This window comes from Myotis myotis, unplaced genomic scaffold (assembly GCF_014108235.1).
Source record: "Myotis myotis isolate mMyoMyo1 unplaced genomic scaffold, mMyoMyo1.p scaffold_m19_p_18, whole genome shotgun sequence".
In the NCBI taxonomy this organism is placed as follows: Eukaryota; Metazoa; Chordata; class Mammalia; order Chiroptera; family Vespertilionidae; genus Myotis; species Myotis myotis.
In genome coordinates this window covers 6625514-6649465 of record NW_023416322.1, presented here as the reverse complement: position 1 = coordinate 6649465, position 23952 = coordinate 6625514, and the positions used below count along the sequence as shown (strand labels likewise).

Here is a 23952-nt window from a genome sequence, read left to right as displayed (position 1 = left end):
CTTTCAATGAGAGCACATTTTATAACTATATTCTGAAATTAATTTTATTTATAGGAAAGGGGAAGAAAGGTAATAAGGCTTTCCCCATGAAAGAAGGAGGACAAAGAGTGTTAGATACCAGGGAACACGGAATAGCTCACACAACCAAATATTAAGCATTTTTTACTAATTTACTGACTTGCTGAAGTTTATGATGGCTTAGTGACATTTGAGAGCTGTGTTTAGACTTAATATAGAAAGAAAACAATTTGATTAGCAGGTAATATACATTTGCTGAAGAGTAGTAATTGGTAATACAACAATCTCCTCTTTTTTATTTTAATTTTTGTATTTATTGATTTGAAAGAGAGGAAGAGGTGGGGGGAGAGAGAGAGAGACACACATAGATTTGTTGTCCCACTTATTTATGCATTCATTGGTTGAGTCTTGTATGTACCCGACAAGGGATCAAACCCGCAACCTTGGCATATTGGGATGACGCTCTAACCACCTGAACTACCCGGCCAGGGCCTTATTCCTCTTTTCTTTCTCTGGTTCCTTTAGCAAACATTTCCTGGATATTTTCTTTATGCAGGATATTAAGCAAGAGACTGTTGAGAATATAAGCATATATTGATTCATTTATCTAGCATTTACTGAATATCTGCCGTGTGCTAGATACATACTTAGACAGTCTCTGCCTTCAGAAAGGATTCTGGAGAAACCTACGTAAGGATTACAAATATGAACTAATATGCCCAGTATGACTCATCTAGTAAGTGGCAGAGTTAGTATTTGAACTCAGATCAGACTCCTTAAATGCAGTAAAAACCATTCCACTGAGGAAGCATTAAAGACAAGTGGGGAGTTAGTATTTCAGGTAGAGAGGACAGTATGTTTAGAGATAACAAGATGTGACATGGTATGTTCAAGGAAGCGTCGTCTTTATTTGTTGTTTTGTATAATGTATGGGATCTTTGAGAAGTAGTAGGCAGCCATACTAAGGAGTTTAGACTTTTTTTAGTAGAAAGCACAAAACCACTAAAGATAATTAAGCAGGAAATTTATATAAAATTTTGCATTTTAGACATAATTCCAAACTGGAGACAGTATAAGCAAGGAAATTGGTTTAGAAGGATTCTACATATCACGTAGGCAAAATTTGATTAAGGGTGGAGAAAGTAGATATAGTCAAGAAATTCACCCAGGGAATCTAATTGACAGGAAGGAAATTAGTTCTATATGAGAGAAAGTACTTGATTTCTAGCTTGGTCACTTAAATTCAGGATAATGCCATTAACAGAGATTTAGGGGAAAGGGTAAGTTTAGAATGAGTTTAATTTTAGAAGAAAGAATGAGTTTACTCTTGGGCATCTCAGTATAACTTCAGTTGGCACATAGATATAAATCTGGATCTCAGAATAAGTTTGGGTTGGAGATTCAGGTTTATGAGACGTGTTCGTAGAAGGTAGTGAAAGCATTGATAATGGAATTTGATCACTAATGGAAAGTATTGATCAGACTTCTCTCCCCCACCTCCCTTTGAATCTCTGGCCTCTTTGAGTATATACGGAGAAATATGATCCCTTCTCCCTGGAAAATACACATAAGTACAGTTTCTGGATGTTCACATACTACTAAGATGCTAGGTTAAAATTTCCTTATATAGAGTCAGGAGAACTTAAGACTAAACCTCTGTGGAAGGTCAATATTTAAGGGATAGACAAAGAAAGACAGGCCCATGAACAACATTGAGGAGTGGTTGGACATCAAGGAAAGAACGTATTTTAGGTGAAGGAGTAATGAACATGTCAGGACAAGAGAGAAAGGCCTGAAAAGTATCTTGTTGGCATTGGCAATTTGGTTACTGATGACTTTAGCCCAGCCGTGGGCAAACTACGGCCCGCGGGCCGAATCCGGCCCGTTTGAAATGAATAAAACTAAAAAAAAAAAAAAAAAAAAGACCGTACCCTTTTATGTAATGATGTTTACTTTGAATTTATATTAGTTCACACAAACACTCCATCCATGCTTTTGTTCCGGCCCTCCGGTCCAGTTTAAGAACCCATTGTGGCCCTTGAGTCAAAAAGTTTGCACACCCCTGCTTTAGCCAGAGGAGCTCAGTGGTGAGTTGAGGGCCAAAGCTAGGTGGGAATGGTTTGAGAAGTGAATAGGAAGTGAGGAAGTGAAAATATTGAATGTAGATTACTCTTTTGTAATTTGACTCCAAGGAAAGGACAATCAGTAGAAGGAGAATTTTTAGAAAATGGACAGACAGTGATGAGGAAGAGGCTAAGAATGGAGTAATCACCAAAGTTATTGGAGGAACGAGATTAAGAGCAGCTGTGGAGGCTCTGAGATTGAAGGAGAATGATGGGTGTGGACATTGGAGCTTGTGTGTGTGTGTGTGTGTGTGTGTGTGTGTGTGTGTGTGTGTGTGTGTGTGTTTTAAGTATATTTTTATTGATTTCAGAGAGGAAGGGAGAGGGAGAGAGAGACAGAAACATCAATGATGAGAGAAAATCATCACCTCCCTCCCAGCCAATGGGGATCAAGCCCTCAACCCAGGCATGTGCCCCTGATTTGAATCAAACCTGGACCCTTCAGTCCGCAGGCCAACGCTCTATCCACGGAGCCAAACCGGCTAGGGCTGTCTTGTTCTTCACTGTATTTTCAGCACCTAGCATAATACTTGGGACATGATATGTGTCATAAACATTTGAATGAATGATTAAAGTTTGAATTGGAGAGATTAGGGAAGGTGAAGATAGTTTGGTGCTTGATGGGAATGAAGGAAGGAGAGAGTAAGTTTTTAACATTTTCATTGCTTCTCCCACCATAGGATTTATGACCAGAGGAAAATTAATGAGAATGAAAACAATGGAGTACTCAAGAAATTCTGTCCTCATCACCTGGTAAGAGTCATGAAGGGCCAGTGGCTCTAGGCTTCCCTGACTCGACCCCAAGGCTACTCCCAAACTTATTGGTATAGTGGGAAGAGCTTGGACTTTTGAATCAGACATCTGGATTTGAATCCTGGCTCCACCACTTACCGTCTTGTGATCTTGGGCAGTCACCTCACCTCTGTTGGTCAGTTTTCTTACTGACAACATAGACGTAAATGCCTGTGCCATGATGGTAAGGCTCAATGAGACAACGAATATATTATATAAAGTGGCTAGCACACAGAAGATAGCCGACAGAAAGCCCTCTCCCCCAGAGATGGTTACATCTCATCGGTTGTAGTCCTCTCTCTCTCTCTTTCTCTCAATCTCTGGGAGAACATTAGGGGAGTTGGAAGGAAAACTTTTTTCCTGAAGATGGTATAACAAATGGGGGTGGGGGTAGGGCATCAGTCAGTATCTGCTCCTTATTGCAGGTGAACAGTGAGTCCAAAGCAAACATCACCTGTCTTGTGTACAGCCACGACGGCACAGGTACGTGAGCAGGGCCCAGCTCCTAGGCTGGCATGCCCCCTCTGTCTAGGAAGCTGCTGAACAGTGAGGCATGTGCCCTGTAGTGCTCACCACTGTGCTAGAGCTCCAAGTAGTTGCTGATGGTGAGCACACAGTGGGAGGATGCAGCAGATGACCCTTGGAGATGCCAGGTACACTGTGGAATGCTGCAGATGAGATTTGACAGGGCCTGTCCTGAAGTCCAGACCACATGCCTGAGCAGGTGCTTAAGCCTTGACTTGTTCCTGAGTTAATGGGTGTGATCTTGAGCATTCTGCTACCCCTGTGTGGCAGCGTGTTCCTAGTCTGCTTGAGACAGCTGACTTGCCTGCTGTTCCAATCGAGTAAGATGGGTGTTAATATACATGGGTGTTAGGAGGGGGCACTACTGGCAAGAAGCCCCACCCCTACCCCCAGCTCCCGATCCCAACTTTTTTTTCAGCCTTTGCCTTCACTGCTGTGTGCTTGTTCTTGGCAGAGCTCCTGGCCAGTTACAACGATGAAGACATTTATCTCTTCAACTCCTCTCACAGTGATGGGGCCCAGTATGTGAAGAGATATAAGGGCCACAGAAATAACGCCACAGGTGAGGCTGTCTTTCTAGGTTTTTGTAGCCAAGTCTGCTGGCTTGGAGAACCAGTGTCTCGTTTGGGTTATGCAAATAGGAACTTCCTACAGGAGTAGACTGCCTGCCACTGAGGGCTGTGGGAGGGGATCCCTAATTGGGCTGGAGTTGTCGTGGGCCTACTTTGCTAGAGGAGAGAGGGTTTGGGGGCATCTCTCACCTCTGCAATTATTTGGTTTGAGCATAAGGAGACTGGACTATTTTTCTTATGGTTTCAGTTAACTTCAGGATTCAAAGGCTTGTTAAGGAAGTCTGGGAAAGCCCTCCTCAGTCAGTGGTACTGGATTGCCTAATAGAGGGTGACTCTGTACTTCTAGAGAAGAGGAGGAGGAAGTGATTCTTTTGAATGAAACAGAGGAGGAGGAATGGTGTAGTACCTCGCCCAAGTTTGTAATGGAGTTTGTCCTTTTTGTTCTGTCTTGTTCTTTGCTGCACAGTGGAGTCATGTGATAGTCTTTTAAAAATACCAGTGCCTGGCTCCCAACGCCAGGCATTCTGATGCAATTGGTAAGGGATGTGGCCCGATTGGGATGCTGAAAGCCCTTTACACAATTCTGATGTACAGGAAAATTGGGGAATCACTGCTCTTCGTTATTGTTACCATGCCTAACAGATATCTGTCATAATTTTGATTTGGAGAGAGCAGTTAGTTTTCCTTTTTCTCTTGAGCTGGTGAGAAGAGAGGGAAAACCTGTACTTGGATCTTAGTCCATGGCCAGACAGAGGGAGGGCCAGTCCCATTTCTGGTAAAGACTGGCATCATAGTTGGGACTCCTGGCTTCTTTCACTAACTTGAGAGAGTGGAGCCCCGTTGTGCAGAGGCTTGGTAACAAGCACAGTTTAGATGCTGCTTTAGGCAGTTGTGATGTGCACTTCTATCAGTCTCAGGTCAGCTGATGAAAGAAAGTGTTGACAAGGTACCAATGAAGTATACATCCCAAGAAAATCCTAGGGCCTAGGACAGAGCTGTCTAGGAGTAGGCAGAGCTGGGGTGATTCAAATTGGGACAGTAAGGCATTAGTGAGGCCTGTGGTTGCTTGAAAGGGTGTGGAGTGATGAGACTTAGACTATTGCTAGGGACTGCCAACTCCTCAGCCCTTGGGTCTCTTTGGGACAATAGAAATAGTCTCAGGGACTGGCATGATTCTTGTTATGACTATTATACATATGTATTCCCTTGATAGTTCTGTGAAAATGAAAGGCACTCTTTGGCTCTTAGCTGTTTTAGAGTTTGTGACTAAATTCCTTCTGAGGTAAATATGTATAGGCCTGATGCCAACCGTCATGTGGTTTATTCCCTCATTTATCATTTCAGTTAAAGGCGTCAATTTCTATGGCCCCAAGAGTGAGTTTGTGGTGAGCGGTAGTGACTGCGGCCATATCTTCCTCTGGGAGAAATCATCCTGCCAGATCATTCAGTTCATGGAGGGGGACAAGGGAGGCGTGGTGAGTATGGTGTGCTGGTGGGCTGGCTCCCTGCTCTCCAGTCATTAAGGTAGGTTTTGGCAGGGCCTCTGAATTCTCACTGTGACGACATGATACCATGTCTTAGAGGGCTGGCCAGCTACAAGACAGTGTGGTCTGGGAGAGCTGAGATTTCGATAGGATATTTTCTTCCTTTTCCTATCTTTTGCCCCTGTAAGACATGGCTTATTGAAAAGAGAAATGGATCTTAGGGAAGAACCTCTGGCCTGAGTGGGGTATCTCTAGGCATGGACCTTTTGCAAAAGGAAAGCATGAAAGTTGAGTAGGTACCATCCTATCTAATGCCAAAGAGGTCTCCATGTCTCATCCCTTACCAGGAGCTAAGTAGTGATCTTAGCTAGATTCTGGATCAGTGGATATAAGTTGGAAGGGGCATTTTTCAGATAATTGGGAAAATCAGAAAAAAGGTCTGTATATTAGATAAATAGCATTCAATGTTAAATTTATTTGATGTGGTGATAGCATTCTATTTATAATCCTTGTACTTAGGAGATATATATTAAGTATTTAAGTGTGAAGTGTCATGCTTATATTCAAATGGCTTCAAACACACAACATATGTGAGAGAACAAATATGGTCAAAAAAAATTTTTTTAAATAATGACTGGGCAGCCTGCTTTACAAACCATGATCACATCCGTCTGCTTGTCCTTTGACTTCTCCAGACAACCTCCATAGAGATAGGGCACAAAGGAAGCATGAGGATCCTGAGTTGGGGAGTGAAGCGTGGTCAGCTTAAGATGTATCTGGCTAACCATATATATTTTTTTCTTTTTTAAAACCCAGAGTCACAAAGAAGTTGAATAGCTTTCTGTTGTCAGGTTTTTGGACTGCAGAAGATCTGAGCGAGGCTGCTTGGGAGACTACATTGTACTGGTTACCCAAGACAGTCTGGTTGAGAGCCTCTAAGGATGGCTGGTCAGCTTCGTCTCTCTTCCTTTTCATCCTTCTGAGCTGTGGAGAGCTGCAAAGAGCCCAGCCTTCCTCTGATGAGGTTCACCCCGAGAGTGGTGTTATAATTTAGAATCGTTTCTTGCAATCGGGACCCCATTCCTCTGTGTGTTTCTTGCCCTGGTGTGAGGCTATTTGAGATTTTCTACTGGTTTCCTGTAAATTTTTTGGACCTAGAACCAGTAGATATTCAAGACTTCTATGGCCTGAGTATAAGTGAAGAGGAATCTAGAACTTGAAGGTGTGTCTGTTGCCTGCTTCATTTTTTTTATTTTTAAAAAATATATTTTTATTTATTTCAGAGAGGAAGGGAGAGGGGGAGAGAGAAACATCAATGATGAGAAAATCATTGATTGGCTGCCTCCTGCACGCCCCCCACTGGGAATTGAGCTCGCAACCCAGGCATGTGCCCTTGACCGGAATGGAACCTGGGACCCTTCAGTCCCCAGGTCGGCGCACCATCCACTGAGCCAAACCCACTAGGCCGCCTGCTTCATTTTCTACTCTTAAGTCCTCATCTATCATCTGCAATGAACAAACCCAAAATAATGGAGTCTTAATGAGAATTCTATAACAGGCATGTAGTCAGAAGGAAGTCAAAAGGGGCCAGTGAATCCTTTCTTGATTATAAATTGTTGTCTTGAATTCCGTTGCAGAGATGCAGAGCTGCGCTATTCTCCAAAAATCACTTCTCAGGCCAATTTGCTTTCAGCTCAGCCACTCTTAGGGTTTGATGGTTAGTCTAGGTGCCCAGATGAAGAGGGTAATTGCTTGTGTTGGGTGGTCACATGAGCGACTAGACCTACAGTGTGTTTCCTGGCTTATTCTCACCTCTGCAAGCTGAATGATTCATGTGGTTCTCACTTGGCTTCCTCTGTTTTTGTTTTTGTTTTGTCTTAAACTCCCAGCAATGGGGTCACCAGGCACCAGCCTCAGTGCAGACTGATAGCAGGTCTGTATTGTCAAGTAGAATATTCGAACCAGAAGGGATCTTAGAAATGATCGTCCACATTTGCCTAGGTCTCTTGACTCTGTTTTTGCCTCAAACTCTAGTCCTTTCTTTGTTCCCATTCAGGGACAAGGGTTGGGGGTGATGTCAAAGGACAGCTAAGGCCAGAGCTCCTTTCTCTGCTCAGGCATTATTGACCAGATAAGTCTTGGCATTCAGGCAAGGTCTGGTGAAGTGCTCAGGTACCCTGGTCCAGAAACTATTGGCTCCTTCAGCAGGCTCCAGCTTAAGTACGGTGGTGTAATTTATCTGTTATTTCTTTTGCCATTGGCTTTGTCCTTAGTCTTAAGTTCCAAGGAATTTCTCAAGAACCTTGTGCTTTTTAAATTTACTGACTTGTTCAAGCAGAGCCAGGTCAGAGTAGAGGGACTTAGAAGGTAAGATCAGTGAATTCAAGGTTTGTGTATAAGCTGTCATTTAGCTTTTGGTAATGTTCCTGGGCATTGGAGTTTCTATCTAGTGCCTCCTCATGTTCTAGATGCTGGAACCTCTTACACACTAACTGAAGGAGCCCAAATATAAAGTGCAGTGTGCTGATATACGGAGTGCAAAGAAGGGAAATGGGGTTTCTACTTTACTCGTAGGCTCTTTACTGAGCATTTTGTTTACTTGTAAATATAAAACAAAAGATTAGAAGTCTGTATGTCAGTTTTATTTTCCATGCCGGCCCCAGCTTACCCTCATCTGTTCTGCAAGGTCAGACGAGGCAGAGGAGGTTGGTCCAGAGAACAGAGACTTGGTGCCAGGGGCTGACTTCTTGGACTGTAGGGTGGCTGCAAGGCTGGGGGGGTGAGAGGAGCCATGGCTAGGACCACACACACCTTCTTCAGTCTTGGTGCCTTTCCTGTCTAGTCTTCACCTGACTGAAAGGCTGGGAATGTTTCAGCAGCTACATCTGGACCAGCACTTCTGATGGGCACGGGAGCGGCCCTGCCGTTGTCAGAAGGCTGAAGTTTCCAAGTCAGACAGCAGGGGGCAGGGGGGCCTTGGACAGGCGGAAGCTGCCTAAGCCAGAGGCCTGTCTGCCTGCCCTAGTTTATTTCTGCTCAGTGAGTACAACTACAGGGTGGTTGAGATTGAGGCTATGGCTGCCCTAAGAAGCTGCTCTGGTATCCTCGGCCACCCTAGAGCTAGCCCTTCTGTGTTTTTAGGGCAGGTATCAGGATGCTGTCCCCTGAAATGTGCAGGGTTCCCAAGCAGACATGAATGTACCTCCATTACCCCACCACTCCCCACCTCAGCCTCTTCCTAGCCTGTGCCTTCCTCCAGTTCGAGTAAACGGTGCCACATCTTTGACTGTTCTCTGCTGCTTTCTTCATTGTTTTTAAATTTGCCACTTGGTGAAAGCCCGAGATGGTTTTTTCCAGTCTTGGGTGAGTTGGAGCTGTGGAATCTGTAGTGAATGAAATTATCTGGACCTCATTGCCTTTTTTTGAAGCCTGCATTAAGCTTGGCCAGTCACTTGCCCACCTCTAGGGCTATTTCTGGGGATGAGGTCACCCCTGCCTATACATAGGAAATGAGAAATGGGCCTGGTCTTTTTACCCAGTCTGTGCCAGAGTTTCTTCCACTTCCAGGGCTCTGGCTTAGCCCCATAATGGGTGAGCCTGCCTTTCCAGTAGCTGCTCAGCCCTGCTCAGGGATAGTGATTTGGCTCAAGGTGAGTAGTGGTTTTGAAACCGTATTCCTCCATACCCCTGAGCCTGAGCTTTCCTCTCCTCCTGACTAGGTAAACTGTCTTGAGCCCCACCCTCACTTGCCTGTGCTGGCAACCAGCGGCCTGGACCATGATGTCAAGATCTGGGCACCCACAGCTGAAGCTTCTACTGAGCTTATAGGGCTAAAGGATGTAAGTAGCTGACTGCAGAAGTTCTTCGTTGTCATAGGAAGGAATAATCTGCTGCCCAGTTATTCAAAAGCACTGCTCTAACCCCTCTCCCCCGCATGCCTGTCCCTGCCTCTCTAGGAACAGTCCCAGTCTGGCGCGAAGCTTTGAAGTGCCTCTGGCTCTTGCTAGAGTGGGGGCAGGGGACATTTTTTAGGAAGAATCATTCTATTTAAAGTCTCCACCTTGTCAGTGGATGGACCTGGGCACCCTTTCCTAATCTAATCTAGCTCCACTTCAGCTTCACAGTTCTAAGGGAAGTCTTTATTGGATAGAACACCAGCCTTTCCTGATCAGGTCCAGGGTCCCCATTCATTACATGCTCCCATGTCCCTAACCCTTTTTTGCTCCAGGTGATTAAGAAGAACAAGCGGGAACGGGATGAAGATAGCTTGCACCATACTGACCTGTTCGATAGCCACATGCTCTGGTTCCTCATGCATCACCTGAGGCAGAGACGCCATCACCGGGTAAGCGGGAGTGGGAAGGGAGCTCCCAGGTGCTAGTGCACGCTGCCTCGCTGCTTTAAAGAGGAACCGGGTGGTCTTGGTTGGGCTTCTGTTCATTGTCCCGCATTCCCATCAGAGCCCTGCGGTAGCCTTGGGAGAGCCACTGGCAAAAATGGGTGGCATCTGCTTTTTGTTCTCCATTGCCATTCATGTACAGTGATGTCTTCAAAAAGGCAAGGTCATGAGGGTGGGGAAGGAGTTGAAAAGGAATAAGTCTCAGGGAGACCCTTCTGTTTTTCTTCTCATGCCAGAAGAGGCCTAGGGTAGGGTAAACTATGGCATTTGGCTTATTGCCTGCTTTTGTAAATAAAGTTTTATTGGAACACAGCTATACCCATTCATTTATGTATTGTCTGTGGCTACTTTCACACTACAACAGCAGAGTTGCATAGTTACAACAGCTATATGGCCCAAGAGTCTAAAATACTTACTATCTGGCTCTTTAAGAAAAATTCTGCTGACCCCTGGCCTAGAGTATCTGAGTTATATAGCTGAGATCTACCAGGTTTGTCGTTCAGGGAAGTTACTGACAAGCCTTTCCATTCTACAGCGCTGGCGAGATCCTGGGGTCGGGGCCACAGATGCAGACTCTGATGAGTCTCCCAGTTCCTCAGATACATCGGACGAGGAGGAGGGCCCTGACCGGGTGCAGTGCATGCCGTCCTGAGGCCTCGTACCCAGGAGGGCGGGCTGGGGCTGCCAACCTGATCCTGCCTGGGAGCCCTTTCCTGTCCTTACGTTCAGCTGAAACGCACTTTGGACTTTTTGCTTTAGATAAAAGAAAGAATCCCAGGAGGACAAACCAGAGAGGAGTGAACCTACAGAGTACCTAGGAGTGGGGTTGAGCCCTGGAAGGGGTTCCATGGGAAGATGCATAGGACTCGGTAGAAAAGGCCTCTCCCCAAAGCCTTTTGGGGGAGTAGGAAAGGGAGCCTTTTTGTTACCTGGTTTGGGATAAGGAGTGGGGTTTCCTTTTCTTTAATCTCCCTTGTTTCTTGGGTGGGGGTTTGGGGATGTAACTGGCTGTTCAGTACCAAGGAGCCAGAGTGGGGGTGGTAGAAGTTCCACTCTCTCTTTGGTTTAGGTTTTTGACCTTTTTTTCCTTTATTGTTAAAAAATCTATGACAGTTATATTATTCCCCACCCGTTCCGCCGCCACTCCCCCCCCCCCCCCCCCAGATCCTGTTTTTCTGGGAAGTCCTTAGAGCCCCTTACCATCCCACACTCTTCACTTTCCTTTCCACCCATTCATCCTCTCTACTTATCACAGTGTTTTGCACTTGATTATGTATCCTTTACTCTCTTCTCTTCATCCCATCACCCCCTAATATCTGGTGAGGGAGGTTGGTGGGAAGTGGGAAGAGGGGCAGAAGTGGAGGAAGAATAGGAAGGATGTTACCTCTTCTGTTACTTTAAAAAAAGTTGTTTGGTGGCAGCAATCTCCCTGTCCCTATCACTGTTAGAAGCCTAATTTTATATCTATTATAAATATATTAAAAAGCAAGTCAAATCTGAATGTATCATGTTAACATTATTGTTCAAGTTGAAATACCTACCCATTCTCTGTGATGGCAATAAAGGGGCTTACAGGAGAGAGTGATGGAGAGTAACGGTGTGGAGGGGGTAGCCTACTCTTGTATGGCCATTAGAGATTGGGGCTAACTAACCCCTTGGGTTGTGAGAGGCTCAAGAATGGAAGGATTCTCAATTTTCCCATTCCCTGCTTCCATTGTTTCGGGGTTGGGGAAACAGGAAATTCCTTCAACTCTTTGCCTCAGGTCTCCTACCTCTCTTGTCGGGGTTCCCAGGATGGCTCTTCTAACCATGGCTCATCCTTAAAACTTGACTGAACTTTGATTTCAGAAAAGGTCCTGCCACTGCAGACGGTCTCTCCTAGGATCATGTGTGACAGAGACACTCTTCGCTTTAGCTGCTGTTGCCTTTTTTTTTTTTAGCTGCTTGATTCTTTATACCGTCAATCCCCACAACAGCAATCTTCCTAATGGAAGATTATATAGGGTAAGGCCGCCTGGGCTTTACACCTTACCCACATCTCATCTTGGGGTGAGGGACAGGCCATTCCTCTAAGGATTGATCAAGGTGGCTGGGCCTTGGGCACCTTCTTCCCACTGGTCACTGCATATGAAGGTCCCAGTTGAACTCTTGCCCTCAAATGCTTTTGCTGCTATTTCTTTGCACCCTCAACCAGGAATTCTGCATCCTGCGGCAGTCACATTCTACTAGAACAGGCTAGGAGCGAAGGGAAGAGGAAAAGGGTGGAATTGCCGACACTCCTTCCTTCTGCCCCCTTTCCTGCGGCTCTTGTCTCGGGGTTGGGGCTGTGTGCTGACAGTGGTCTGTGCTCCTGCCGCTATGGGTGAGGTGATGGAGCGGGCACAGAACCGTGCGCTCGCAATTGGTAAAGCCCCCGCCGCGGACTGCTCTCTGTGCGGTAGTGGGCCATTCGCTTGTGATGGGCTGTTTGTGCCCCTTCCAGTATAGGCACCTGGCCCTGCCCTTACTGCACTTCAGGAAATCGAATCTGGAATATCCATGTTTCCTGTGCTTGGGCTCCAACTGGAGACTGTTGTAGGTGGAATAGGCCCCATAGCTCAGTGATACCTGGGAGATGGGGCAGGGGAGATATTGTTAGGGGTGTTTTCCTGGCCTGTTCCAGGCTGCAGTGAGGGATTTGGGGGTAAATACTGCTTTCCCTCCCTTACCAGCCATTCAGAGACTCCAAAATCCTGATCATTCATCTGAGTTCTAGAATCAGTCAGATACAGTTATAGTCAATCACCTTTATTCCAGGGTTAGGATAAGGCCGTGCACACTACACAGAGGAGCACAGGAATGAGCAGTCTCACAGCAATACCGGGGGGTGGGGGGTGGGGGTGGGGCAGTTAGTCTTTTTAGATGATTTTGCCTTACAGAGCAATTACTAGACTGCTGAAACGACCCTGTCTGCCTTCTCCCTATCTCATCCTCTCCTCTCTTCAAAGGAAGGCTCCTACTCATTCTCATTCATCCTCATTCTCGGTCTCTTGCTCTCATATAATATACCCTTACTGGAAAGACAATTCATGCTCATTTCCCTTTCCCAATCCTACAAGTCTTTCTCTCCTTCAGGAAGAAGCCAGACAGGGCTGGGGAACTTGGGAAGGTCCTTTAAGGCAAAACTGGAGTACTCGAGGTGTATGTGTTAAGGCAGGTGTCCGCAGCAGTGGCCAGGGGACAGGCAGGCTGGGCTGGGCTGGGCTAGGAGTGGAAGGTGCTCTCCAACCAGTCTGGCTTCTTCCCTCTTCCAACAGCCACCCCTCCCATTCCAAGTTTTGCTCCCACATCCTAGAAGCTCCTAACATAAACTTTCTCTAGTTTCTTGAGATTACATGTGAATTTAAAGTTAAAAAATAAGTTTTGTTCTGACTATATAGGAATTTGACTCTGCCACTCCCTTCATTGTGGCATTCGCCTCCCACCCCCACTCAGGCCTAGACAATAAGTTAATGCTAGACACCACAAGAAAGGGCAGACATGGCAGTGTGGGTTTAATATACATATATGTAGAATATATATGTACACACAGTTAGCACGGTCAGGGTGGGAGGGCAGGCAGGAGGCCGGGGTCACCGTACTTGTAGTGATTTAGAGAGGAGGTGTTCACAAGCCCACGGTGCCAGGATGCGGGAGAGGGGTTCCCAAGTCCCTTCCTGGGTTGAATTGGGGGTCAGTGCAAGGAAAACACTGTCGTTAACTCCTTCCCTTACTTCGGGCTTGGGGTGTTCTAGACCAGGGAAAGGGAAAGCTTCCTACGTGACCACTCTGGGACTCTGTAGGTGGGGCAGAATCGGAGTGAAAACGTAAGACTCTCGTTCCCCAACCGCCCGAGGCTCGGGGTCAGTATGTGCAACAGTCTGAGTAGGAATAAAGGGGGGAAGGAGCCCCTCCGCCCGGCTCAGGCTCAGGGGGCGCTCTCCCAGCACAGTCTCCAGAGCAGATGGGGGGGGGGGGACCTAATGCTGGGTGCTCTGCTTTGGGGCTAGGAAAGGATCCATGGTCCTGTCATTCGGTCCTGGCTCATACCCATCCGAGGGGAGCACAACGGGACCTGCTGGAACCGAGGCCCCTCAACCTGAGGAATAGCTGGACTCCACAGCAGTCCAGCGTGGGGTAAAACCGAACTCTGAACTCGGGCTTTCTTTGCCCCTCCCAGGTGGAGGTTGGGTAGCCTCTTCACCTTCCCTCCCGCCTGCATCTCCTGTGTCTCACTCCCACTTTGGCTCCTCAGTGTAGGAACATGCAGGTCCGTTTTGCTCTCACACTTGCGAGAGGTGGTGGGAAAGCGGAGAAAGGGGGAATAGGAGGTGTGCCCATTTCTATACGCAGTTTCCCGAGAGTGGGAACTCAGCCCCCAACCCCAGCCTCTGACCCCCAGCCCCTCACAAGGAAGAGGAGCTAGATGAGCTAGACATGTAGACAGACAGCCAGAGCGTGTGCACACACACACACACGCACACAGTAAGGGGGTTAGGACCAGGTTAGTAAGTGGGTAGATTTGTGGGGGTGGGGGGTGCCTTTGCCCCCTCCCCTGGAGGCTGGGGGAAGGGAGTGGTCCTATGAAGGTCCAACCTTCCTCCTCTTCCTCCCCCTTGCTCAGGCTTTCTTCGGTGGAGGAGCCAGTTTGATGATCTCTTCCTCAGAGGGCTGCCGGATAATGTCTGGGGGCAAAAAGGGACAGGTCCAGGGATGGAATAGGGGAGACACCAGGCAGGCCCGTTGAACATCAGCCTTCATGCTCCCAGAGTGCAAGCAACTCCAGGGATCATCCACGGGGGAGGGCACAAGTGCACAGTGAAGGCAAGGCCTCTTACCTTTGTACTTCTTGGCACTGGGGATACGGGTGAGCTTGGTGTCCAGCTCGTCCTCCTCAGAGATCTTCAGAACACGGGTTCTGTAGTCAACCACCATAGTGAGTAGGTCAGGTCGGCGAGAGATCTCAAAGATGTGCTCAATGTAGGAGAGGTTGTCTGGAGCAAGGCAGGAAACGGAGGGTTAGAGCTGAGCTGTGCGTGTGTGTGGCGGGGTTGGGGGGTGCGGGTCAGCCTCCCCCATTCTACCAGATCAGGCCTCTGGAACCAAGACTGAGTTGCTCACAGTGGGTATCAGAGGGGGCAACAGAGGAGGAGGAGCCACTAAGCCGAGAAAAGAAAGCGAAGGCGCCAAAGAGCAGTACAGATGACTGTTCCCAAGGAGAGCAGAGCATCCATCAGTGATGATTCTAGGTCACGGATTTAGAATGAGGGATTTAGGTTCAATACATGTGATGTCGGGGGGGGGGGGGGGTGAGGCAAAAGAGAAAAATTAACTGGCTTCCAAATACTCGCCACCCACCCTGAGCTGCTTCCACTTTTCCTCCAAGCAAGCTTCAGAAAACATTTCCTGATAGCACAGGTGGGACTGGAGGGTGGGATCTAGACAAGCCGGGGCTACTTCTGGGCCCAGTGAAAGGTAGTTATCCACGAGCGAAGGCACAACCATGACCAGAGGATTTCCCTGGCCTGGCCAGCTCTAAGGCCTTTTCCCTGGCTCCTCCGCTGACCACTGCGGTAGTAACTGGAACCTTCTCAGCCTCCCTCCGCTACACCGACTCAGATCACCCACCTCACCGATCAAATGCCCTGTCACTCCAGGCCCCTCACAGCACAGCCTTAACTTACCCTCCAGCCACTTCTGCACATACTCTGTGCCCCAGCAAGCAAAGCAGGGCTTCTTGCTTTTCCAAACGTACCAGCTACTCTCCCACCTCCAGCACGATGGTCCTGGCCTAGCATCCCTCCTCTGGATTCTGCCTTTGAAATCCCACTTGCCTTTCAGGGTTATTTTTATACACCAATTGCTCCCTAAGGCCCCTCCACAGTTGTGGTCTCCGAAGGTGGATAAAACCGCCCAGCTGGTTCGGCTCAGTGGATAGAGCGATGGTTTGTGGACTGAAGGGTCAAGGGCACATGCCTGGGTTGCTGGCTCGATCCCTGGTAGGGGGTGTGCAGGAGGCAGCCCATGAATGATTCTTTCTCATCATTGATGTTTCTCTCTCCCTCTCCCTTCCTCTCTGAAATCAATTAAAAAAATATATTTTAAAAAGTGGCCCTGATCGGTTTGGCTCAGTGGATAGAGCGTCGGCCTGCGGACTCAAGGGTCCCGGGTTCGATTCCGGTCAGGGGCATGTGCCTTGGTTGCCGGCACATACCCAGTGGGAAGTGTGCGGGAGGCAGCTGATCGATGTTTCTCTCTCATCGATGTTTCTAACTCTCTATCCCTATTCCTTCCTCTCTGTAGAAAATCAATAAAATATATTAAAAAAAAAAAAAAAAGTGGATAAAATTTTAGAACTTGGGATTTTATTTTGTCACTTTCAACTTATGTTTTAATATTGTATTATATAGAATAGCACTCTCTGAATAATGTTTTTTACCGACAAGGACATGCTGAAGAATGTAAAGGCCACGGCCCTGCAGCCCCTCCACTCTCGGAGCATTTTAATTCTGTCCTGCCTTACCGGAGGGGAGCACCCGGTTGTGTATAGGAGCTCGGAGCTCATTTCTATTTGCTGAATGAACTGAGCCCCCAGAACAGCTGCTGGCAGGGTGCCTGGGGCCCCTCCCCACCTTTGTCCAGCTTGTTGTGGCTCTCCAGGAAGCTGAACCAGGCGCTGCCCGTGGTGATCTCCTCACTCTTCTCACTGGGGATGTCCTCCTTGCAGGCCGACTTGAGCTGCTCCAGATCTTCCAGGGTGATGTTGCTGGTCAGGTCCTGGAGGAGGGTCCCGTACTCGGCCATGACTGGGGTTGGGAGGAACAAAGGGAGGGAGGCTGAGCCTGAAGTGTGGAATCTGGTTTACTCTCCGGCACTTCCCACCCCCTCCTCCACCCCACCAGGCAAGTGCCTAGAACATGGAGGCTGGGGAGGGCCCGGGCTGGAAGGAGAAAAGAGAGGGAGGGGGAGCAGACAGGAAGATATTTGGAAGCTAGGGACCAGGCTGGAGCCTGGAGAGAGAAGTTACACTGACTTCCCCCCACCATCTTTCTCTTCATTTTATCCTCCTAACAGTAACCCTGGCAACAGCTCCCCAGACTGAGGAGGCGGTTACCATGGCAACCTGTTCTGGAGCTTCTCACCAGCTGCCTCCAAGTCCCCCCAGAATCACCTCACCCACCTGCAACCCATAAAAAACAACAACACACAAAACAACTAAAACAATGACCACAGGGATGGGCTTGCTGTGGCTGAGAGAAGTGAGAAGGGGCTGCAATTGGCTGGTCTCATGTTCCAGCTTCCAGTTTTCCCCAGAAGCAAAGGGGTCCCTCACTCAACTCCCACCACCCCACGAATGACTCATTTTGGAGGGATGCCTAGTTGCTTGGTCTAATGGTCCCCTGGCCCCTCTGCTCAGCCTTATATTCAGTCATTAGGGCTCAAGGGGGGTGGGGGTGGGGAGGGGGAGGCAATGGGCCGCTTTCCTCCTTGATGGTCCTCCGTACAGCCATCTCCTAGCCTTTGTGCTGTGCCTTCAGCCCCAGTGCCCAAGAATACCAAGTGGCTGGCTCTGGCCCCCTGCCAGTTCCCAGGCTGGCTGGGTGGCGGGGAAGGGGTTTCGAGGCATCACTGGGGGAGTCTGGCAGGAAGGGGGCTGCCACTCCCGTTTGCATCAACAGCCCACTGGCACTACCTTCAGCAAGACCTCTCAGAAGGGGCTGGGCCAGGCTAGACCTCCCCAGGCCTTTCCCCGCCTCTCCTGGAGACCCCTGGGTGGGGGAGAACCTTCAAGGCCCTCCTACTCACTAAGATAGGAACTGCGGCTGAGACAGAAGACAAGTCAGACCAAGTGCCCCCCCCCGCCCCCCCCCCACACACAATGAGTATATATTTTATCAGAAAAAGTAAAGCAGCCCTGACCGGTTTGGCTCAGTGGATAACACGTCGGACTGTGGACTGAGGGGTCCCAGGTTCAATTCCGGTCAAGGGCATGTACCTTGGTTGCAGGCACATCCCCAGTAGTGTGTGTGTGGGAGGCAGCTGATCGATGTTTCTCTTTCATCGATGTTTCTAACTCTCTATCCCTTTCCCTTCCTCTCTGTAAAAAATCAATAAAACATATTTTTTAAAAAAGTAAAGCATTTTTAAAAGTAAATCATGTCAAACACTCTGCGGCTAGATCAGAGTGGGACAAGTTGTAAAATGACCTTGTACTTGACAGACTACCCACAAATCACACCGACAATGGGCTGGGAATGTGGCAGGTAAAAGGGGCCTGGTTGACACCTCCTATGTTCCTTAGTTCTGGCCTATATGCAGGGAAACTGAGGCAGAGAGGCATGGCATAGTAAGGGGCATGGAACCATTAGTCGCCACTCCCAGCCCCCTACTTGGACCAGAACAAGCCTCCCTTGGTGGCAGGCAGTGTGACACAAATACACAATGAGCCAGGCAGCAGGGCCAGCACAACCCCCACAAGAAGCAGGCACTTCCAGGCACACTCACTCACACACCCAGGTCCAACCAGACAGAAGGACCCCGCAGTGGCCCTGCCAGGCTGGGCCAGGAACAATGCGCTCTGACTGTCAGCACCAGGAGCCGTCTCTGCCTTGAAATGTAGGTCACAGCAGCAGACTGGAGCCCAGCTGCCCCCTCCACTGATAATCCGAGGGCAGAAAAGGGGGGGAGGGATGTTAGGGCAAAAGGGATGGTGGGGAGGGAGTAGTCCAGGGATGAGAACAATGATGGAGGCAGGGGTGTGAGGACTGAAAAGGAATGGGCCTGGGGAAGAGGCAGGAAGCCCCAGGAAGACCCTGCCCCAGTGGCAAAGTGGGACAGGGTTTAGGGTCACCTGCCTGGCTTTCACATGGAAGAAGTTTGTAAATAGATCTGGTGGGAACGTGTGTGTCTCTCTCTGTCTCTGTCTCTGTCTCTCTCTCTTGGGAGGAGGTAAGATTTGGGGCTTTGAATCTAAAACATTTATAGGGAGGTGGGAGGGAAGGGATTAATGTGTGAGGTACTCACCCACATGGGTGGGTAGGAGCTTTCTAAGAGTGAAACAGATACAAAGAAGTGGGGTGGCATGTCGAGTGGAGGGGGAAGTGTGTGTGCGCCAGGTCCCACTGCGGATGCCCACCCCTGGGTATGGGCATGTGTTCGCGAGCAGGCAGTGGGTGTGTGGATGTGAGTGTGGTCTGTGTGTGTGGATGTGACTGAAGCAGCTGAGAGCACATGTAAGAAGGAAGATAACCACAGGCTCACATCCAGAGAAAAGAGGAAGGGGTGAGGGGGCCCACAGAATGGAGGGAGAGCTGGGGTTGGGAGAAAGAACAGGCTGCAAGCGAGGAATCATGGGGGAGGGAGGCAGGGAGCACAGTCCAGGAGAAGGTTGCTGCCTCAGCTCAGCAGTTACCATGGCAACCTCTGTTCTGGGTGCCCCCACCTCAGTTGTCAGGACAATGACACCACTGGATGGGAGGGTGTGGGGAGTTGTAAGAACAGACTGACAAAGCAGGAGTAAGGCTCCTTGAGGCGCAGGGAGAGGCAGCTGAGTGGCCTCCCTCCCTGGAGAGATCCCAGCTGAGGCAAGAGCAGGACGGTCTGTGGGTGCAAGGTGGAATCCCCTCACATGGTTCCCAAGTCTCGCTGAAAATTGTCCCTGGGGTGGTGTGGCCATGCTGGGGCTTTGCAGAAGTTTGGCTCCTTCACGCTCCATGTCACCTTCCTCACCGAGTCCCAGAATCCCTGAGGGTCTACGGGGCCTCCTGCCCTCCCAGCTCTGAGGAGCCCTCCAGGTCTGGAGCAGGGCAGAGGCTGCCCAGGGGACACCAGGCAGCCTGGGCGAGGCCATTCTTGGGACAGGATACCAGGGCAGGAACCAGGAACCGGAACCGGGAACCGGGGCCAGGCTGCCAGGAAGTCAGCCCCTCCCCTCCCCGATCATTCTGTGCTCTGCTCACACCTACCTTCCTTCCTCCTTCCTTCCTCCCTCCCTCTCCTTCCAAGCTGGCCCCAGGTGGAGCCCTGTCAAAGGTCCGTCCAACTTAGAACACTGAAGCGGAGGGGAAGGGGCAAGAATAGTATATACTGACCTTTCAGGGGCCAAGCTGGAAGCATGACAGGGAGGTGCTCCATGGACTGGGGAGGAAGGAGCAGGCCTGGGGGGCACCTTAAGAAGCCTAGCAAAGTGGGCTCACGGGATGCCCACAGGGGCATGTCTGTGCATTCTGCCCTTAATTCATGATTCTCCCCTCTCCCGAGCCTTTGCTTCCAAATCCTCAATAAATGGAAGAAGCCTGAGGATTGGGAGCTGCCGCCCCCTCCCTCACACCTGGGGCAGCTAAGGCTGAGGGAGGGGCCAGGAGGTCCTGCAGTGGGCAGAGGGGCGGGGGTGGGGGTGGGGGCGGCTTGTAGGCATCGGTCTGTCAGTCCTGGGGGGGCGGGGGAGAGGAGAGGCAGAGAGGTCGAGAGAGTGCACGCTTCCTATTTTAAATTTTATCTGGCCCCCAAATTCCAGCAGTTCTGTAGTTCATCCCTAATTATTTCACTAATATCATACTTGTACTCAACTGACTTCTTCCCGTAGCTTCTATTCAGCCTGTGTGTCTGTGTGTGTGTCTGTGTCTGTGTGTGTGTGTGTGTGTGTGTGGTGGAGGGGGGTATCTTTATTCCTGTAATGGAAAATAGGGCTCGAAGACTCCAGAGCCAGCCTGGGAGTGACAGGGGCAGGACACCTGGTCTCTCGGTGTCCAGTTCAAGCAGCAAAATGGGTTGCCCCTAGGCACAGGGACAGCGTGAAGCCCTTGGCCCTCAGTCTAAGAGGAGAAGGACCAGCGGGAGATGAGGAGCTACTTGGCCTTGGACCAGGCAGGGCAGAGTAGGGCCACCTGGCAGTGAGGAGGGGTGAGGCGTGTGCCCCACTCCCCTCATCTGGTTGTCTCTTCCTTGTCCATTCCCTCTCCCTGACCCCTCAGTCTCTTCCCCCTTTCCCTTCAGTGGGCTTCCATCCCATCCCACTCGGTGGTGGCCATGCATGCGTAGGGCTCCCGGGCTCTGGCTCAGCAGCCCCAGCTGCACACGCAGAGCTACTACTCTGTGAGGAAGGAGTAGCTTCCCTGCTGCGGAGACAGAGTCAGGCTGGTGGGGAGGAGCCCGGGTGGGTTGGCTGCACACACATTGATGATGCCCCCCGGGGCGCCGGGTGGCAGAGAGAGATGGCAGGGCAGGCAGGGCTGTGGCCCTCCTTCATGCCTGACCTGGCGATGCGTGCACACACGATGGGCACAGGTTGTCGGGGAGTGAGGGAGCAGGCAAGCAGGGCTGTCAGTAGCCTAGGGCATATCTGGCAATTTCCCCCACAAATGTTTAACCACAAAGGGAAGAGCAATTAAAGCTAATCGCTCCCACAGCCTGGGGGCCACAAAACACGGATTCAGCACGTATGCCCAACTCCCTGTGGTCTCACTTCTCCCCAGTCTCCCCGCCATCCTGCTTCCCTCCTCCCCAGGTTCAGAGCCCCTGTCCTGGCCACCCCAGCACCCTCCCCTCGATAAGGACCAGCTCTGCGGCTCACTTCCTCCCTCCCCAGCTCCCTGGCTGCATCTCCGTCCCTCTCACACACATTCCCTTCATTCTCTCTCTCTGACTTGGGCTCCATCCTTGGCTGACTCACTCATTCTTTCATTTTCTCCCTCTCCCTTGCTCCCACCCCTCCTCCATCCCTTGGCCATTCTGGTGCCCCAAACCCAGCCATTCCCAGAACCCTGGGTTCTAAGGGTAAGCAGCAGAAGTGGCCACCAGCACCCCTAATCCCCTACTCACCAGCTTCAGAGCACCAGGCTCGCTGGCCCTCAGCTCCTGTCTCCCCGTCCTGGAGTCAAAATGCCCCCTTCTTTTCCCAGTTCCAAAGAGGGGCAACCTGAAGCCCAGGGAGAAGACGCCCGGAAGATGAGGGTGGACGTGGGGACAGGCCCCCCACTGCGCGTGATGCTCCCCCGGGAGACTGGAGAGCGGGCGAGGTGGGGGTGGGGGTGGGTGTGTAGCGCAGGGACGCGTGTGACCCGCCGCGCGGGCGTGTAGGAGTCACATGGGTGTGTGTCACCGCGTGTGCGGCGGGTCCCGGGGAGGTGTGTGTGATGGGGAAGGTGATGTGTGAAATTAATCAGGGTTCCACGTTAGCTACATTCACTCCTCTCCACCCCCAGACCCGCCCCTCCCTCGGGACAGGCCGTCGCCAGCCCCACCGCTCCCCCGGGTGCAGAGGGCGCCGGGGCGCACGGCTGGGGCGCACGGCGCGTCCGGGAGCAGCGGGCCGGGCCGGCCGGCGGGAGTGGCCACCCCGGGGCCAGCCTGCGGCCGGGGAGGGAGGGGGTGCCGCTCCGCGGGGCGGGAAGCAGGCCCGTCGCCCTCCCGGCCGCGGGCCAGGGCACCACCGGGCGGGGTCGCCGCCTCGGGCACAGGCTCGCGGCGCCCCGCGGGGACGGGGCCGGGGGCCTGACCCGCGGACCCGGGCCCCCGCTCCCGCCCGTCGGGCCTCGAACCCACGTCCCTCCCAGCCCCGACCCGCCGGGCCCTCCCGCCGCCCTCCCCGGGCCTCTCACCGCCTGGGCTGAGCGCGCGGGGCGCGGGGCGCGGGCACTCCCTCCGCCGTCCGCTTCCCGAGCCGCGTCCGGAGCCTCCGCCTCGGCTCCCGCCGCGCCGCTTCCGCCCGCGGAGCCCGAGCCGAGCCCAGCGCCGCGCCCCACCCGCCGGCCGTGACGTCAGAGCCGGGGAGGGGCGGACGAGGGGCTGGGGCTCTGCAGCCTCCGGGGAGGGGGAGCTGCCTCCTCCCCAGCCTCAGCCCCCAGTTCCCAGGTCCAGTCCTGCCCCTCGGGGCCACCCTTCCCCCCGACGACCTTGCGTGACTGCCGCGGCCGGGGCCTGGGGCACCGATCGAGTCAGTGGAGGGTCCGCAGGCCTTTGGCTCGGGTCCTCTTAGCGGCCGGACTTGGGATTTGGAAAAACCTCTATGTCCGCCCCGACTGCCCACGTTGAAGGCAGAGGGTGGGGACCGGGAGCAATTCTGGGGCCTCCTCCACGGGCCCTGCGGCCATGGATCTCCCTCCAGGATGAGGCCAGCCAGCCCACTGGGTGTGTTCTTGTTGTTTTACCTTTCCCAAATATGCCACCCGGGCCTCCCCCCCACCGTGATGTCATGTTATTTTCTAAGGAGAAAAAGCAGCACTGAGCTCAGCATGCAAATATAGACAACTTGCAAAGCCACAGGCGGCTCCGGCTCCTAGCGGGGGCCTCTGCCCAGGCCCCCAGGCGGCTCTCACTTCCCTTCCACCCCAGGGACTTTCCTCCCGGACCCTCAGCCAGACTGAAAGGAGGAAGGAAGAAGTGGGGAAGCATCTGTTTTCGCCCCCATCTCCAGCTTGAAGGACTAGGCTCAGCTCTGGCGGGGTCTGGCCCTGCGGAGAGGTCTGGCCCATTCGTGTCTGGACGGCCTCTGGGAGGGCCCTGGCCTCCCCTCAGCTGCCACCTGGCAGAGACCCCGCCGGAAGCCACAGGGCGTCCTTTCTGCAGCCCATACTCCCCCTGGAAGAGGCGCAGGCTCCTGCGGCATCGCGATCGCGTCGGCTTCCCAGCCCTTCTCTCGCTCTGCGCCCGGCCCCCAGTGTGCCCTGTGCTGCCCCTTCGATGGTAACACCCCCTTAATTTGCCTTGGTCTGTATCTCATTTGTTCTGTGTGGTGGGGCCAAAACGATTTCGTTGAGGCATGTTTGAGACTCAAAGAAGCTGAATGGTTTCTCTGCATTAGAGGAAGCTCCAGGTCTTCCAGACACAAGCAGGTACAGAGACCAGGGCTGCACGCTGCCTCTGCCCCTTCCTCAGGCAGGTGACGCCTCTGAGCCTCCCTGGCATCCCTGCTGGCAGGACGGGGACCCTGGGGCCGCTCCCCAGGGCTCTCGTGATTTAGAACTTGTCTGTCTCTAGGGACTGGCGCCGATGGGGGCCTAAAATGGGAGCTGTGCTAAGCA

The 23952-nt window shown here is 51.4% G+C and overlaps 2 protein-coding genes across 9 annotated transcripts in view; one reads left to right on the top strand and one right to left on the bottom strand.

Annotated features, from left to right (window-relative positions):
• DCAF8 (DDB1 and CUL4 associated factor 8) overlaps positions 1-11414 on the top strand; it is a 46434-nt gene extending 35020 nt beyond the window's left edge. For 4 of the 7 annotated variants that reach the window (XM_036344155.1, XM_036344154.1, XM_036344156.1 and 1 more), the window contains 7 exons: positions 2822-2894; positions 3359-3416; positions 3913-4020; positions 5375-5505; positions 9234-9353; positions 9743-9859; positions 10449-11414. In XM_036344155.1, the coding sequence (XP_036200048.1) occupies positions 2822-2894; positions 3359-3416; positions 3913-4020; positions 5375-5505; positions 9234-9353; positions 9743-9859; positions 10449-10565 (724 nt within the window). In that variant the 3' untranslated portion in view covers positions 10566-11414. Of the gene's footprint in view, positions 1-2821; positions 2895-3358; positions 3417-3912; positions 4021-5374; positions 5555-6324; positions 6737-9233; positions 9354-9742; positions 9860-10448 lie in introns of those variants that run through there. The other 3 variants (XR_004973363.1, XR_004973362.1, XM_036344157.1) reach the window with 3 other exon arrangements.
• A 1270-nt stretch (positions 11415-12684) lies between these two features.
• PEA15 (proliferation and apoptosis adaptor protein 15) lies at positions 12685-22670 on the bottom strand. 2 transcript variants are annotated; one of them, XM_036344158.1, is made up of 4 exons: positions 22531-22670; positions 16564-16737; positions 14770-14925; positions 12685-14616 (listed from the first exon to the last, which is right to left on the bottom strand). In XM_036344158.1, exons 2-4 carry the CDS (start codon positions 16733-16735, stop codon positions 14552-14554), a joined length of 393 nt encoding a protein of 130 aa, XP_036200051.1. In that variant the 5' UTR covers positions 16736-16737; positions 22531-22670; the 3' UTR covers positions 12685-14551. The 2 variants fall into 2 exon arrangements, with proteins under 2 accessions (XP_036200051.1, XP_036200052.1); XM_036344159.1 differs by lacking the exon at positions 22531-22670 and adding an exon at positions 21752-21890.
• Positions 22671-23952: the final 1282 nt, after the last annotated feature.

What these genes read in the sequence shown, in the direction of transcription:
- PEA15 (XM_036344158.1), bottom strand. Translation starts at nt 16,735, where the DNA reads ATGGCCGAGTACGGGACCCTCCTCCAGGACCTGACCAGCAACATCACC. An exon ending in CCACAACAAGCTGGACAAAG is followed by an intron (nt 14,926 to 16,563) that starts GTGGGGAGGGGC and finishes GCCTTGCTCCAG; the next exon opens with ACAACCTCTCCTACATTGAG. An exon ending in CAGTGCCAAGAAGTACAAAG is followed by an intron (nt 14,617 to 14,769) that starts GTAAGAGGCCTT and finishes TTTTGCCCCCAG; the next exon opens with ACATTATCCGGCAGCCCTCT.